At 44.4% G+C, this 17,547-nt stretch overlaps 1 protein-coding gene across 1 annotated transcript; it reads right to left on the bottom strand.

The window, feature by feature from the left end:
- Positions 1–7,406: 7,406 nt before the first annotated feature.
- On the bottom strand, positions 7,407–17,089 carry LOC124802431 (cuticle protein 63-like). Its single transcript, XM_047263209.1, has 2 exons — positions 17,053–17,089; positions 7,407–7,677 (listed from the first exon to the last, which is right to left on the bottom strand). The coding sequence occupies exons 1-2, from the start codon at positions 17,062–17,064 to the stop codon at positions 7,459–7,461; spliced, it is 231 nt and encodes a 76-aa protein (XP_047119165.1). The 5' UTR covers positions 17,065–17,089; the 3' UTR covers positions 7,407–7,458.
- Positions 17,090–17,547: the final 458 nt, after the last annotated feature.

Here is a 17,547-nt window from a genome sequence, read left to right as displayed (position 1 = left end):
CGCTCGCCAATGAATGTCTTGGACGGCCCTGAGCTGCAGCCCTCTGTTGGCTTTGCTGCTGGCTGCTGGCTGTTCGTCCCAGTGGCCGCAGTGTGGCCAAAGCCGCGCGGAGTCAACACAGACTCAAAGGAAGGCCTCGGCGCTTGTTCGTGACGTCACGTCAGCTAGGCACGGCGAACGCCAGGTCTGTTGCAGGCATACTCATAATGGTGGTGTCTCCCTCTCTGACACAGGAAAATGTGAAACTATTGGCGGTGTTGACCAACACACATTGTTCTGAGAGATTTCTGCAATCAATTAATTGTGCAATTCATTACATTTCTTAACAAATAGTGTACTCCTGTTTTAAGGATTGACATACAAAAACAACTTGATGGTCCAGCAACAACATAATTCGTGCTTCTTTACCTTATTTGTAAATCTGAGGAAGTTACGTTTGTACTGGGTCGCTTCTACAAGAAACTGTGAACATGTCGGTGCTCTTCTTTAGGTATCTTGGTTGGCTATAGGGTGAGGAGCACTGAATGTGACTTAACATCTGAGGTCATCAGTCCCCCTGAACTTAGAATTGCTTGAACCTAGCTAACCTAAGGACATCACATACATCCATGCCCGAGGCAGGATTCGAACCTGCGAGCGTAGAGGTCGCACGGTTCCAGACTGTACCGTCTAGGACACATTGGGCGAGGGGGTGGGGGACAGAAGAAAAGGCAAAAGAGAGATACTTGTTTTATCAAATAAAATTTTTTTATTTTATAAAGTTTCTCCTTTCAGTTGCAAGAGGGGAATATTTATCATTTCTGATGTGCATGTTTAAAAAAGTTTAAGCTCAGCAGTACTTTCGATGTATGAAGCTATTTTGTTTCCTGTTTAGAATTCCTTTCGTTGAAAACGACTGTAATCTAATGACTGGCAACAGTTGGACATTTACACATGTAAATTAGTTCACATTTCCAGTGACGATGTCAAAGGAAAATAAATAAATAAATAAAAGAAACGAGTTCATTGTAAGGGGGTTGGGGTAAGTTTCGATAAGAAAATGGACCAAGTAAATGTAATTCCTTGAATGTAAAATTGCCGAAGCTTGCAATGGGGCAAAGCATCTTCTCATATTGATCTACATTTCTTTCGACAGGATTCAGTAATACCGAACTATGATCTTCATTTGTAGCTTTACGATAGTAAGAAAACCTTTCATCTAAATAAAACTGCAGAGTCCAAAACAATACCAAACAGTTTGTCCAAAATTAAGAGATTTATAATGATAAGCACGCCCAGGCGTTTCTGCCTGCAACAGAACTGGCATTGGCCGTGCCTAGCTGACGTGACGTCACCAACAAGCCCCGAGGCCTTCCTTTGAGTCGGTGTTGGCGGAGTGCGCTGGCTGACGAGGTCGTCGGCGCGGCGTAGCTGTAGCGTCACGTCATGACAGACACAGAGCGTCAGATTGTTGCAGAGCTCGTCATGCTGAAGGAGGGGGTGCTCTAAGTGTTAATGAAATCTTCGAATTCCAAACTCGATTACAGGACGCTGTTTCTGGCTCACTGACATAGTTAAATTACATACCGCCGTGTTACACATAGTGTGTGAGTCCTCCAACGACGGAAGGTTACAACTGTCGTTAGCAAAACTAGAAAGTCGACCGTGGAATATTCATGGCATGTAATATCTCAATCGATATTAAGAAAAAATGGTTCAAATGGCTCTGAGAACTATGTGACTTAACATCTGAGGTCATCAGTCCCCCTGAACTTAGAATTGCTTGAACCTAGCTAACCTAAGGACATCACATACATCCATGCCCGAGGCAGGATTCGAACCTGCGAGCGTAGAGGTCGCACGGTTCCAGACTGTACCGTCTAGGAACCGCTCGGCCACACCGGCCGGCGATATTAAGAAAAGAATAAAATACTGGGAGGCATTACTTTTCGGCACGTCCCCCTACAACGACAGGCATACACACCGATCAGCCGGAACACTATGACCACTACCTCTATGTCCACCTTCGGCAGGGATAACAGCGACGACGCATCGCGGCATGGAAGCAATGAAGCATTGATAAGTCGATGATCGAAGTCGCCTGCGTACACATCTCACCTAATTCCCGTAAATTCCGGGCAGGGGAGCGATGATCTTCAATCACATCCCAGACGTGTTCGATCGGGTGCAGATCTGGCGAGTTGGTGGGCCAGTACATCAACTGGAAGTCGCCACTGTGTTCCTCGAACAACTCTATCACATTCCTCGCATTGTGACATGGAACATTGTCTTGCTGAAAAATGCCACTGTCATCGGAAAACATGATCGTCATGAAGTGGTGTGCATCTTCTGCAGTCAGTGTACGATACACTTCGCCCATAACAGTGTCTTGAGTGAGCTCCACTGGACCCGTCGATGCCCACATGAATATTCTCCAGAGCCCTTAGCATGTCCTGGTCCTGCAATGCAGGTGACGAAGAGCTGTTCCCTTGGAAGATTTAGAAGGTATCGTGATTCATCAGACCAAGCAACACTCGGCCCCTGTGCCAATGTCCAATGCCAATAGTCACGTACCCAGTTCAGTCGTAGTTGCCAATATAGTGGTGTTCACGTTGACATATGCATGGCTCTTCGGCTGCGGAGGCCTATCGTTAGGAGAGCTCGGTGTACTTATACTTTTTCCAGAGTTAAGGACTAACGTTGGTTTCACAACAATTCTGCGCCTCTCTTGTTTTACCAATCTGCCCCGCCCACGACGTCCCACATCTCTAATGACGGGTGGCTACCCAACCCCATGACGTCTGGATTTCGTTTTACCTTGGTTTCGCCACATGTTGAAGACACCACCTCTAGAGGCTCGCCCAGTTGGCCGTGCGGTCTAACGCACGGCTTTCTGGGCGGGAAGGAGCGCCTGGTCCCCGGCAAGAAGCCGCGCGGCGGATTTGTGTCGAGGTCCGGTGAACCGGACAGTCTGTGTATGGTTTTTAGGCGGTTTTCCACCTGCCGCGGCGAATGCGGGCTGGTTCCCCTTATTCCGCCTCAGTTACACTATGTCGGCGATTGCTGCGCAAACAAGTTCTCCACGTACGGGTACACTGTGGTGTCACCGCCAGACACCACACTTGCTAGGTGGTAGCCTTTAAATCGGCCGCCGTCCATTAGTACCCGTCGGACCCGCGTGTCGCCACTGTCAGTGATTGCAGACTGAGCGCCTCCACACGGCAGGTCTAGAGAGACTTCCTAGCACTCGCCCAGTTGTGCAACCGACGTTGCTAGGAATGGTTCACTGACAAATACGCTCTCATTTGCCGAGACGATAGTTAGCATAGCCTTCACCTACGTCATTTGCTACGACCTAGCAAGGCGCCATTACCAGTTTATATTGAGATTGTAATTATGTATCATCAAGAGCGATGTTCTCCAATTATGGATTAAAGTTAAGTATTCAAGCCACTACGTTCTTTATTTATTAGACTCAACTCCTTTAATTGTTCCAGACCTCACGCCAGTCTGCGTGAGCGTAAACGCGTGGATTTCGGCCTCCTCTAGCAACACGGTGTTGGCTCTTCTGCCAACACATCATACACCACCATTACTCTACCACGCAAACATAGGGGTTACACTCATCTGGTGTGAAAGGTTCCCTGCGGAGTCCACTGGGGGCCGAACCGCACAATAACCCTGGGTTCGGTGTGGGGTGGCGGAGGGGTGAAGTGGAGTGCGGTGGTCGTCGTGGGGTTGTGGACCACTGCGGCTGCGGAGGGGACGGAGCCTCTCCGTCGTTTCTAGGTCCCCGGTTAACATACAACATACAGCACCTCTCGAACACCCGACAAGTCGTACAGCTTCAGAAATGCTCATGCCGAGCCTCCAGGCCGTCACAATCTGCCCTCGATCAAACTGAGATAGATTGCACGCCTTCCCCATTCTACATACGGAGAGCACGATCACTGATACTACATGCACCGTGCATGTGTCCGACTAGCAGTCATTCCTCGCCAGGTGACGTTGCTGTCGCCTAGACGCGTTTATGTAGATAGTGCGTCAGTGGTCATAATGTTATGGCTGATCAGTGTATTATGTAGGCTGGACAACGTCCTGAAGCTCCGTTTCACCTGAAGAAAAAACGCCATCATCAGTTTTTCTTAGCGAGTTGCACAAATTGCATCAAGAACAGTGGATCGCTGTTACAGAGCTTCCAAAGTTCGGACGGAGGGAATGATTGGGCAAGTACTGAGAGGGAGAAATGAAGACTGTGGTTTAATCTCCAGTCAGCGAGAAGGCCATCAGAGATGGAGAATGAGCTCGGGTTTTAGAAACAAGAGAAGGAAAGCCCTTTTCAAAAGAATATTCTCGGTACTTTCGTTAAAGTGCGTAGGGAAACCATGGAATATCTGATTCTGGTTGGTAGCACGGAGGATGAAATCAGCGTCCTCCCAAATGTGAGTCAAGTGACGTATCACAGGGCCACTTCACTGGGCGGTTGCGGAGAAGAAGATGATCGTGAAACAAAAAGAAAAGAGGAAAAACTGAAGCTTCTGAAAGCAGTGAACAAAATATAACGTGGTTAGTTCTCGACTGGTCGTTACGTTATCTATATCATTTATAATATATGCAGGCTATCAGAGAACAAGCCAAGCATGCGAGGTTGCTGTTCTGCCGATGTCCTCTAAGGCAGAGCGCTGAAGGTCCGCAGTTCCAAACGCAGATGCAACTGTCCTCTGTGATTGTCCAAGCAATGCATCAGGTTCCCTTTAGTATCATTGCATGGACATACTAAGGGAGTAATTATCATGTGGTGCCCAATAATCTCGTCATATTCTTGGATAAATTGACTGGGGCAAAAAGACAAGCGCTGTTAGCTATGCACGATGAACCGCCTTTCCACTTTCCATCTCTTGTACGACAGTAATATGAACTTTTAAGGAACTTATAGTGATCCAAGAAGTCCAGCAGCCTGAACTCCATGCTCACTTGAATGTGATACCTCAAATTACTGGCAGTGGGGACATTTAGGGGCATTAGGATTTTGCACATCAGTCGAAATGGGCACACGTTACAGGAGCCTGTGGTCCATGAATATGACCAAGTCGAAGGGTAGTCATATGCATTCACAAGAGTATGCATAATGATGACGTATGTGTAAGAATGAGTGATAACCGCAATCTGTATCGATAAGACACGATCCTGCCAGTTTTGAGTTCTGACCTACCTATTTCGTGTGGTTATGTTGAAATGCTAATCGTCTGCATGTTCTAGCATGTAGTACACTTTATGACCTGTTGACATCTGATGCTTGCCCCCTTCATGGTATTGCAGTTTAATGGTGAATAGTGTGGAGTGGTAGTGTGTTAAATTTCACTACACTTATACCTGGCTATTTTTTGGTAATTTTTAATTACTGGTGTCTCACAGTTTATCTGTATTTAGTGTAATTTGTGTGTCATGGTGTAAAATGAAACTCAGTTCCAAAAATTGGGCAAAATTTCGGTTTCAAACCAATACGGAAAACTGACACCAATGAACAAAAAGGTGTATGGTACAAACTGCTTTGTCTACACATTATTAACTGCGTCTAAAAGGAGGTTGAAATTGTGAACTACGACAAGTACCTCAAGAAAACAATTATCTGACCACAAAGCATTCCTTTGTCCCTCCTGAAAACTGTACGATATATGTTATGAATATGTTTTTTCCATTGTTTTTATATCAGTTTCTATTCAGAGCTCCAATACAGAACATCTTCACGGTTTCACTAAAGTTTCAATTGACAACTCCAATATAAATATAACTAATGAGTTATAGCTGCTTGTTTCTTTAAGATAATCTACTTCATGTGTGCTTCTCTCCGAAATAGAATGATATTGCGAGATATTTATCATATACACAGTACCTGTGTCCCAGTTCCATTAGGAGCGCCTGAGTGAAATTTCACTTTTAAACCGATTTCAGCTGTGTTTTGATGAAGGGAAACACTATTTTGAATAAATCCAATGATGTTGTGAACATACATGGCTATTACTTTTCATAGCCACCGTACTAACGGAACTGGGACATACCGTGTAATCATTAATGGTTTTCATGTTGTAAGAGGAGTAGATTTCTATTGTCTATTGTCAAACCACAATTTATGAAAGATGTTTATATTTTATTAATAGGATTAAGTAGGAATAATTAATATTTGTAATGTTGGAAATAATTGTGGTAGCAGGGAATGTCTGCACCAAAGTATTGTTGGCAAGAGAGACTGCACTTTAGCGTTCGTAGGAAGTCAGTAGTAAGCGAGATGCGAAGCGAGTCGGTAGCAGGTGTGAAGCGAGAGGCGCTACGGTCGCAGGTTCGAATCCTGCCTCGGGTGTGGATGTGTGTGATGTCCTTAGGTTAGTTAGGTTTAACTAGTCCTAAGTTCTAGGGGACTGATGACCTTCGATGTTAACTCCCGTAGTGCTCAGAGCCAGTTTTTGAAGCGAGAGAATGAGAGGAGCACTATTGCTGCCAGCCACCGGCTATGATTTACAAGAGATTATAAACGGATGTACAGAGACATCAGCTTACTATTATCATAAGAGGAACTAGTATTATTGAATTATTTTCTTTGCGAAACTCAAGACTACTAAAGGTATGTTTGCGCAATGCTAGTTGTAAAAAATAAGTCCCATTTGAACGTTTGTAAAATCATTTCATGGCCAGCAGTAGAAACGTTTTCATAATATAATTAATTTTTGCCAGCATTGTTGCATTACTGATTATAATCCATCCCAAAAGCCATCAACGTAAAACTTTGCAAAAATTTTAATGTTGTCAAGGAAAAGTGTAACTATGATTTACGTACTTCAGTCAAATTAATTAAAGAATAACGTCAGTTTTGCTATTAAAGAATAACGTCAGCTTTGGTAATAAATACAGCCACTTGTTATGACAGGCCACCAGCAGCTAATAGGGTATAGTAAACCAGAGTAAGTATATTCATGTCACAGTTCGATGTAGCAGTCAGATGGCGATCCAATAAAAGTAAAAAAGGTAAGGCACAGTTTTGGGTTAATGCAGATAACGGCTGAGGGCCACGACGACGACACATTCTATGTTTCGTCGAAATAATCAGAAAATCATTTTTAAGAAGCAGCAATTAAATTTGCATGCGAAGATTGAGAAAGAGAATAAATTTCAAAGGGCAGGAAATCCTAAGGAAAGTTTTCATAGGTTATTGTAGAAGGGAAAGTTGGGTAAAAAAAAAAAAAAAAAAAAAAAACAAGAGAGAGAGAGAGATATAGAGGAGACGGGAAGGTTTCAATGTTGATGGAACTCTCTTTCTCTGTAGAATCCATAGGTGATGTAAAATCATGATACTAAGATGTAGTTAGGTACCCTGGTGTTTTAAGGCAGAAAATGCAGAAGAAACTCAATATGTTAAACCACAAAAAGGAGTTTTAATGAGGCAACAAAGATACACAGCACAAGGAGGTTAGAGAGGAAGGCGCTTCAACCATGCACCAGCCTTCCGTGGACACCGCCAAGGTAGCCATATCCGTAGCCGACGGCAGCGGGGGCGGCGACAACTGCGGGGGCAGCGACCACAGCGGGGGCGGCGACGGCGGGGGCGGCCAGCAGTCCGGCCCCCAGGCCGAGGTATCCCCGCTTCTCGCGCTGCAGCTCCTGCTGGCAGGACGCCACCGCCACACACGCCACCAGCACGACCACCTGCAAAAGGCGACACGACACGGCTGTCACTCACTGACACCACCAACAACATACTCAATCTTTGCGGTCTCAGCAGTTCCACGAAAAAATATAAATTTCCCAGGTAGCATCACGCACTATTCGAATGGGTTAGAGAGGGTTCCATCTGTTAATGTGTGATGCTAAGGAGCACTCATGAGTGCCAGGAGCCTCATGACAGTTTGGACAGCGACTCCAAGATCATGAAGGAATAACATACGCTAGGGTTTACTTGCTGTTGTTGCACATAGAGAATTAGCAATAGTTACACGAGACTGAATTATCGGAATTTGATAGAAGGGATGGGAAAAGGGATCATGCATCTACGAGGGGACTTAAAAAAGTGTGTGCAGTATCGTAGCTTGTCAATACTGCAGGTGCCTCCAAAATTCACGCTCGCTCCAGGTGCTGCGCTCTGAACAGCGCTGCCAGTGAACAACCTCCAGGACAGACAGGACGGCGTTATTAGCAGTGACCACCTGGAGACCAGTTCTCTGCTTCTACTTGTAGTTCCGTGCTTCTTGTGAGAGTTTCATGTTGCTAGTTGGTGCTGACCATTACTCCAAGTTGTCGATAGCTCTGAGGCAAACATTCAGCGTATATAGAAGCATGCCAAGCTGAGGACTCTGCTTACAGCTAGCCATGGCTGTAAAACGTGTAAATACTGTAGCAGCATTTCAGAACAAACTGAATTTGTGTCTATTAATCTTTCTCTTGCCTGTCCAGATTCCTACGGCGATAGGTCCTTTAGCCACCTTTCACCCATTTGTCATTAACAGAGGGGGGATAACGGTTGGTGACGCGCAACACAACAGTAAGTTTCAGAAGAAGTTCCACGGTAAAACCGTTGAGGAACAAGAGGGGCTCACTGTCAAAAGAAAGCTCTAGTTCTTTGTTTCCAGCCGACACAGCTCTCGTGTACTACGACTAATAGGTGCATCACAGTGAGCGAGTCAAATGGCGTGGTAACTGGAAAAGTACTCCAGAGCCGAGGTTTGTGGGACAGTACTATTCTTGTTGGCAATACATCTAAATTCTACACAGATTTACAATGAAATTCTAGTGATATATGGACCAAAAGTAATATTGCGCCAAGTGGTAGTGAAATAGTGACAACAATTTTACCAAGACTTCACAGATGTAGTTGATGCTGATTGGGGAAAACAGGCCATTGAAAAAAAAATGGTTCAAATGGCTGTAAGCACTATGGGACTTAACTTCTGAGGTCATCAGTCCCCTAGAACTTACAACTACTTAAACGTAACTAACCTAAGGACATCACACACATCCATGACCGAGGCAGGATTCGAACCTGCGAAAGTATGGTCGTGCGGTTCTAGACTGTAGCGCCTGGAGCCGGCCGAAGTTGCCGTGCGGTTAAAGGCGCTGCAGTCTGGATCCGCAAGACCGCTACGGTCGCAGGTTCGAATCCTGCCTCGGGCATGGATGTTTGTGATGTCCTTAGGTTAGTTAGGTTTAACTAGTTCTAAGTTCTAGGGGAATAATGACCTCAGCAGTTGAGTCCCATAGTGCTCAGAGCCATTTGAACCATTTTTTTGTAGCGCCTGGAACCTCTCGGCCACTCCGGCCGGCACAGGCCATCGACATCAAGCACAGTTCACAATGTACAGAAAACAGAGGGATTAATTCGCAACAGTCGCAAATTTTCCAACGGAAATAACCTCCACAAAGCGGTTCAGGGATGGCTCCTTGACCCCAGGATCTCTATCGTCCGCGAATTGAAAGACTGGTAGTACATTCCGAACGTTGTTCACAGGCTTAGTGACTACAATGAAATATAGTGTCATTTGTCTCTGCCACTCTGAAGTGTAGCACGGCTTTAAATAAAAGTTACTTGATTTTCTGAAACAAGGGAGGGGGAGGAAAGGAAAGGGGGTAGGTGGCAAATCATGACTGCCAGCCGAAAAGGATATTGCAGTATTGTAGTGGCGAAAGTTGAACGATTTTGCCGGTAAGGGACTCGAACTCGGATGTTCTGCTTCCCTAAAGTTCGTTTCTTTAGCTGTCTCAGCTGCCCGGACACGCCTCCCGTCAGACCCAAATTTTCGTCTTAGCGCTCGCTGCACTGCCGTCCATTACACCACCCACTTGCAAGTTCTTCATTCCCGGTGGGGTTCGAACGATATTTGTACACCCCCAGCGAAACATATGTCGTAGAGGTGTCGCGCCCCATCATGTTAATGTAAACAAGTGCTGTCTCTTCTGTCGGGCGTGTTCGAATGAACAGACGACACGCAGTTACATTAATAAAAGTTAGATGGACTACCAGAAGTCCCCTCGCACTCAGCTGAGACAATCTATGGAAACATAGAATCCTAATTATAGCTGAATGTTAATTTGAAATCCTCTATTACTTACAGGGCATGTGGTTATGGCTGAAAAGGAAAACACTAAACAGGTGCCAATAAGGCTTCTGGTAGAGACACGTACAAGCAACAAAACTCACTAGTCATTTGTACTGCAGAGTTCTTCTGCAAACAATTGATTACTGTCGCTAGCTACTGACAATCATACAGTACTGGCCATTAAAATTGCTACACCACGAGGATGACGTGCTACAGACGTGAAATTTAACCGACAGGAAGAAGATGCTGTGATATGCAAATGATTAGGTTTTCAGGGCATTCACACAAGGTGGCGACACCTACAACGTGCTGACATGAGGAAAGTTTCCAACCGATTTCTCATACACAAACAGCATTTGACCGGTGTGTCTGGTGAAACGTTGTTGTGATGCCTCGTGTATGGAGGAGACATGCGTACCATCACGTTTCCGACTTTGATAAAGGTCGGATTGTAGCCAATCGCGATTTCGGTTTATCGTATTGTGACATTGCTGCTCGCGTTGGTCGAGATCCAATGACTGTTAGCAGAATATGGAATCGGTTGGGTCAGGAGGGTAATACGGAACGCCGCGATGGATCCGAACGGCCTCGTATCACTAGCAGTCGATATGACAGGCATCTTATCCACATGGCTGTAACGGATCGTGCAGCCACGTCTCGATCCCTGCGTCTACAGATGGGGACGTTTGCAAGACGACAGCCATCTGCGCGAACACATCGACGACGTTTGCAGCAGCAAGGACTATCAGCTCGGAGACCATGGCTGCGGTTACCCTTGACGCTGCATCACAGAAAGGAGCGCCTGCGATGGTGTACTCATCGACGAACCTGGGTGCACGAATGGCAAAACGTCATTTTTTCGGATGAGTCCAGGTTCTGTTTCCAGCATCATGATGGTCGCATCCGTGTTTGGTGACATGGCGGTGAACGCACATTGGAAGCGTGTATTCGTCATCGCCATACTGGCGTATCACCCGGCGTGATGGTACGGGGTGCAATTGGTTACACGTCTCGGTCACCTCTTGTTCGCATTGACGGCACTTTGAACAGTGGAATTGACATTTCAAATGTGTTGAGACCCGTGGCTCTACCCTTCATTCGATTTACGTCACTCTGCATCGACAGCCACACTCCGCAAGGCACTTGACGGTGTGTGGCGGAGGGTACATTGAGTATCTCTATCGGTTGTCCCTTCTATTCCAGTCTCGTATTGTTCGTGGGAAGAAAGATTGTCTGTATGCTTCTGTGTGGGCTCTAATCTCTCTGGTTTCATCATCATGGTCTCTTCGCGAGATATACGTAGGAGGGAGCAATATACAGCTTGACTCCTCGGTGAAGGTATGTTCTCGAAACTTCAACAAAAGCCCGTACCGAGCTACTCAGCGTCTCTCCTGCAGAGTCTTCCACTGGAGTTTATCTATCATCATCGTAACGCTTTCGCGATTACTAAATGATCCTGTAACGAAGCGCGCTGCTCTCCGTTGGATCTTCTCTACCTCTTCTGTCAACCCTATCTGGTACGGATCCCACACTGGTGAGCAGTATTCTAGCAGAGGGGCGAACAAGTGTACTGTAACCTGCTTCCTTTGTTTTCGGACTGCATTTCCTTAGGATTCATCCTATGAATCTCAGTCTGGCAGCTGCTTTACCGATGATTAATTTTACATAGTCATTCCATTTTAAATCACTCCTAATGCCTATTCCCAGATAATTTATGGAATTAACTGCTTCCAGTTGCTGAGCTGCTAAGTGTAGCTAAATGACAAAGGATATTTCTTCCTATGTATTCGCAGCACATTACACTTGTTTACATTGAGATTCAATTGCCATTTCCTGCACCATGCGTCAATTCGTTGCAGATCCTCCTGCATTTCAGTACAATTTTCCGTTATTACAACCTCTCGATATACTACAGCATCATCCGCAAAAAGCCTCAGTGAACTTCCGATGTTATCCACAAGGTCATTTATATGTACTGTGAAAAGCAACGGTCCTATGACATTTCCCTGCGCCACACCTGAAATCACTCTTACTTACAGCGAAATTCTACCGATACATGGACCAGAAGTAATATGTGCTAAGTCACAGTGAAACAGTGGCAACAGTTTCACCTAGTCTTCACAGCCGTAGTTGATGCTGATCGGGGTAACGGGCCATCGACATCAAGTACAGCTCACAATGTACAGGAAACAAAGGGACTGATTCGCAACAATCGCAAATTTTCCAACGGAAATAACCTCCATAAAGCGGTTCAGGGATGGCTCCTTGACCACTGAGGATTTCTGTCGTCCAGGAATTGAAGGAGTGGTAGAATATTCCGAATGTTGTTCACAGACTTGGTACTACAATGAAGTATAGTGTCATTTGTCTCTGCCACTCTGAAGTGTAGCACGGCTTTAAATAAAAGTTACTTGATTTTCTGAAACAAGGGAGGGGGAGGAAAGAAAAGGGGGTAGGTGGCAAATCATGACTGCCAGCCGGAAAGGACATTGCAGTATTGTAGTGGCGAAAGTTGAAACATTTTGCCTGACCGGGACTCGGAAGTTCCGTTGCCCTAAGAACATTTCTTTAGTTGTCTCAGCTGCCGGGACACGCCTCCCACCCGACCCAAATTTTCGTCTTAGCGCTCGCTGCACTGCCGTCCATTACACCTCCCACTCGCAAACTTTTGATTCCCGTCGGGATTCGAACGGTACTTATACACCCCCACCGAAAAATATGTCGTAGAGAAGTCGCGCTCCATTACATTAATGTAAATGAGTGCTATCTGTTCTGTAGGACGTGTTCGGCTGCACAGACGACACACAGTTACATTAATAAAAGTTACATGGGCTGCCGGAAGCCCCTAGTATTCAGCTGAGACAATTTATGGAAACATAGAAACCTAATTATAGCTGAAAATTAATTTGAAATCCTCTATTCCTGACAGTGCATATGGTTATGCCTGAAAAGGAAAACATTAAACAGGTACCAATCAGGCTTCTGGTAGAGACACGTACAAGCAACAAAACTCACTAGTCATTTGTATTGCAGAGTTCATCTGCAAACTATTGTTTCCTGTCGCTAGCTACTGACAAATATATTTCTAGTATCAGTCCTTTCAGTAAACTGATATGAGATGGCATCTGGCTGCTTGAGTAGGTAAGTGGTGAAATAACATGAATGCCGGGAAATTGGATCGACCACACTTGCATGGACATAACTCGAAATTTTGCTGTGAGTTTCATGCTCCCATTGATTAATTTAGGTCTTATATGTAAGTTAATCTAAAATATTTCATGGAACCTCCAACATTTTATTCGGTTCTAGGAGACTTTGAGATGTGTAACAGTGTCAAGTCCTGATAATGTCCCGATCATCACAGAGTTACAAGGACGATATACCATCGTTTAAGGAAAAATCTACCAGCGGCAACGGAAAATAGCGAAACAAAGGACTGTGTGATCGTTCCGGGTATTTTAACCATAGGTACAATTGTAAGTAGGCTGTTTAGGTTTTTATATTGGTAACGCCACGTACCGCTCTGTATGAAAATCACTGGCTGTGCTGTGTGCAGTCTGTGGCTAGTTTGCATTGTTGTCTGCCATTGTAGTGTTGGGCAGCGGCAGCTAGATGTGAACAGCGCGTAGCGTTGGGCAGTTGGAGGTGAGCCGCCAGCAGTGGTGGATGTGGGGAGAGAGATGGCGGAGTTTTGAAATTTGTAAGACTGGATGTCATGAATTGCTTTATATATTATGACTTTTGAACACTATTAAGATACTGGGGAAGTGAAGGCGCCTAGAGAATGTGCCCAGAGGACAGAAAAACAAACATGGCATCTTACTGCGATTGTACTGGCCACGTAACCTGCTGCGGTACGGAAAAGAAGTCAATACACGAACCTTTAGAAAATAAGTATAGTTCCGATCTTTTATTTTCCTTTTCACTTAAAAACGTTTGGTGTTATAGTTTACAAATGTAAATTCAAAATGTGTAAGTTGTAAGATTCTATCAATAACCATGGTTTTGAGAAAAAAAAATGTAAGTAGGCTGTTTAGGTTTTTATATTGGTAACGCCACGTACCGCTCTGTATGAAAATCACTGGCTATGCTGTGCGCAGTCTGTGGCTAGTTTGCATTGTTGTCTGCCATTGTAGTGTAGGGCAGCGGCAGCTGGATGTGAACAGCGCGTAGCGTTGGGCAGTTGGAGGTGAGCCACGAGCAGTGGTGGATGTGCGAAGAGAGATGGCGGAGTTTTGAAATTTGTAAGACTGGATGTCATGAACTGCTATATATATTATGACTATTAAGGTAAATACATTGTTTGTTCTCTATTAAAATCTTTCATTTGCTAACTATGCCTATCAGTAGTTAGTGCCTTCAGTAGTTTGAATCTTTTATTTAGCTGGCAGTAGTGGCGCTCGCTGTATTGCAGTAGTTCGAGTAACGAAGATTTTTGGTGAGGTAAGTGATTTGTGAAAGGAATAGGTTAACGTTAGTCAGGGCCATTCATTTGTAGGGATTTTTGAATGTCAGATTGCGTTGCGCTAAAAATATTGTGTGTCAGTTTAAGCACAGTCACGTATATAATTTTTCTAAGGGGACGTTTCACAATGAGGAACTGGACATCGTTCAAGCTAGTCTACTGCCCTAGTCTAAGTGAAGGGCGTCAGTTAGCAACATTTTCACAGCTCATTGCGAGAAAGTCATCCAAAAGTGACTCACAGACATTATGTTGCCTGCATCTAAGTTTTAAATACGTAACAGACACTGGGTCACAGTGCATTTTTAATTGCACTGATACATTTATGGATTCTAATCCGAGCAAGAGATGAATTGCCGGCCACGGTGGCAAAGCGGTTCTAGCCGCTTCAGTCCGGAACCGCGCGACAGCTACGGTCGCAGGTTCGAATCCTGCCTCGAGCATGGGTGTGTATGATGTCCTTAGGTTAGTTAGGTCTAAGTAGTTCTGAGTTGTAGGAGACTGATGACCTCAGATTTTAAGTCCCATAGTGCTCAGAGCCATTTGAACCATTTTTAAGAGATTAATTCCACGCTAGGGCATTCGAATGCGTTCTTGTATTGGGAAATTAACAATGAAATCCTATAATTTACGGGAAACATAGCCATCCAATCTTGAATTTGTTCAGTATCTCACTATTTGCTCGTAAGTTCTTAGCTATCAGTGTTTACTGTGCAGGATGAAAATTGACTCTAGTGATTGCTACTCGTTCGTAAATTTTCTATGCAATTTACTCTTTTCTTCTGTTGGCCAAGTTAACACAGGTGCCACTGTTTGATCACGAGTCTCGGTAATGTTCGGATTCTTGAAACTGGTTGAAGCATATTCTACTGTCTGCTGTTTCATAAGAATATTCTTCAGCACTTCAACGTTCAGGTTTTGTGTAGCCTCATATCGTGAGGCGAAACGGTATACGTTTTTGAATTGTTTTTTGTTAGAACTGAGAGAGCATCATATCTCACAACAGTGTAGCTTCTACTTAGATAAGCATGCCATGCGCGCTTCACTGACAAACCATACATCTGAATAGTAGTTATCAAGTGATGTGACACGGAGTTGATTATAAGCACCAACTTCATTCGTGTCACACATACAGAAGGTGCACAACGCGTCTAACGATCTTGTCATGAAGGGAAAGGCAAAACGTAATTCTCCTAGAGAATCTGCTGAAACCCCTTGTAATAGATATGAGTGTCTGGGAACAAAATCAAGCCTGATTTATGCAGCAGCATAATTATTGCCAACGTTACGTTCTGCTGAGTATTTGGCAAGCTGCTGCATTAAAGTCAGCGATGAACTGATGGTGGATCAGATGAAACAGAGAAGATGACACTTATTTTTGCAGTAAAGTAGCTTCTCATTAATTTAAAATACGTTACTCGTCCTTGTCTGGAGACTAACAATATCAGATAGCGTACCTTATGCGTTTAGCGAAAGTACTGAAATATATCTATCATCATTATTAGCTTTAACGAAAAATGACGGGTGCAGGTACAGACGTCTGGTCAGGATTGTGTGTACTTTCTTCATATTGTATGTAGATAACAACGAAATAATAACTAAGCTACAAGGCCTAGAAACGGCAGAGCAAATAGACACTATGTCAGCCAAGGTACAGCTTTCTCATAAGTAATGGCAAGATCGGTTATCCAACGTAATTAAGTCACATAATTTTGCTGGGAGAGAACTAGAATTTTGTAAGTGTCCACGAAATATGTTTCCTTTTCTGTTGGTGGGTTATCTTCCCTGCTGAATTAAACGGACATACAGAGAATACACAAATAAATGCAGGCGGCTCATCTGGGTTTTGTTTACACAGCGTGGAAATCTCCTTTACCATAAATAATCACCTTATCAAGATTGTAGGTTTAGAATTAGTAATGCTTCGCAGTAACATTTCCTGTCACTATATTTATGTCCCAACTTATACGATCAGTTGAAGAACGTGTTAGTTGCTGCTCTACACATATCGGATAGTGACCACGAGAGTGTAATTAGAACAATTCAGGCTTGTGCAGGCATGTTCAGATGTTGAAATATGTGTGAATTCCTAAGGGACCAAACTGCTGAGGTCATCGGTCCCTAGACTTACACACTACTTAAACTAACTTATACTAAGAACAACACACACACCCGTGAACGAGGGAGGACTCGAACCTCCGACGGGAGGGGCCGCGCAATCCGTGACATGGCGCCTCAAACCGCGCGACCGCTCCGCGCGGCGTGCAGACGTGTAGTGACGGTATCTGTTGCTAAATATCCGCCAGGTAATGTATCATACAGAGAAACATCACACATCTGGTTGTGGACTCCAGATGTAGATCCATCCGCGACAGTAAGGTCATCGTAACAACTCAGTCAACATAATTGGTGTCGGCACCCCTTGTAGTACATTACTCAAATTCTCAAGTGATTTGGATCTATTGACGATACACATTTAGATCGATGTGCTGATTATGTTTGAATCTCAAGAAGAAGACAGCTACTTACCAAGAACTTCATGTTGCTGTGTGGATAAGGTTGTTGCTGTGGGAGCAGACTGTATCTGCAGACCGCGGGCACCTGTCTTTTATATCGTACTGGAACATGGGCGGCGGTCAGTGTCACAGTGGGCGGCCTTCCGCTGCAGCACTGTCCACTCCTAGTACTGGTCTACTTCTAGGTCGCCTGTGTCAGCCAGTGTCAATCGGAGGCGTGGTTCTTTCACTCAGGAGAAAGGTTTGTTCCTGTACTAAAGTTTGTAGCCGTTGTAGCCTTGTCACAGAAGACAAGTTTAATCCAATTTGCAAAAGAAGCGATTTATTCCCACTAATAAAGCGAACATGTGTTTTCAAGGCAAATCATGTCAGACTATATCTCTTATAGATAAAATTACTTTATCAAAACGGAAATAAATTACGTAATTAGTAATAACCGTGTTAAATGAAAGATACATCATGCAGTGAGATAATAATAACCTGTAAGGGAATATGTACATATTAATAA

Source organism: Schistocerca piceifrons, chromosome 6, assembly GCF_021461385.2.
Source record: "Schistocerca piceifrons isolate TAMUIC-IGC-003096 chromosome 6, iqSchPice1.1, whole genome shotgun sequence".
Taxonomy (NCBI): domain Eukaryota; kingdom Metazoa; phylum Arthropoda; class Insecta; order Orthoptera; family Acrididae; genus Schistocerca; species Schistocerca piceifrons.
Note: the sequence above shows the minus strand (reverse complement) of the source record. Positions and strands in the feature narration are given on the sequence as shown.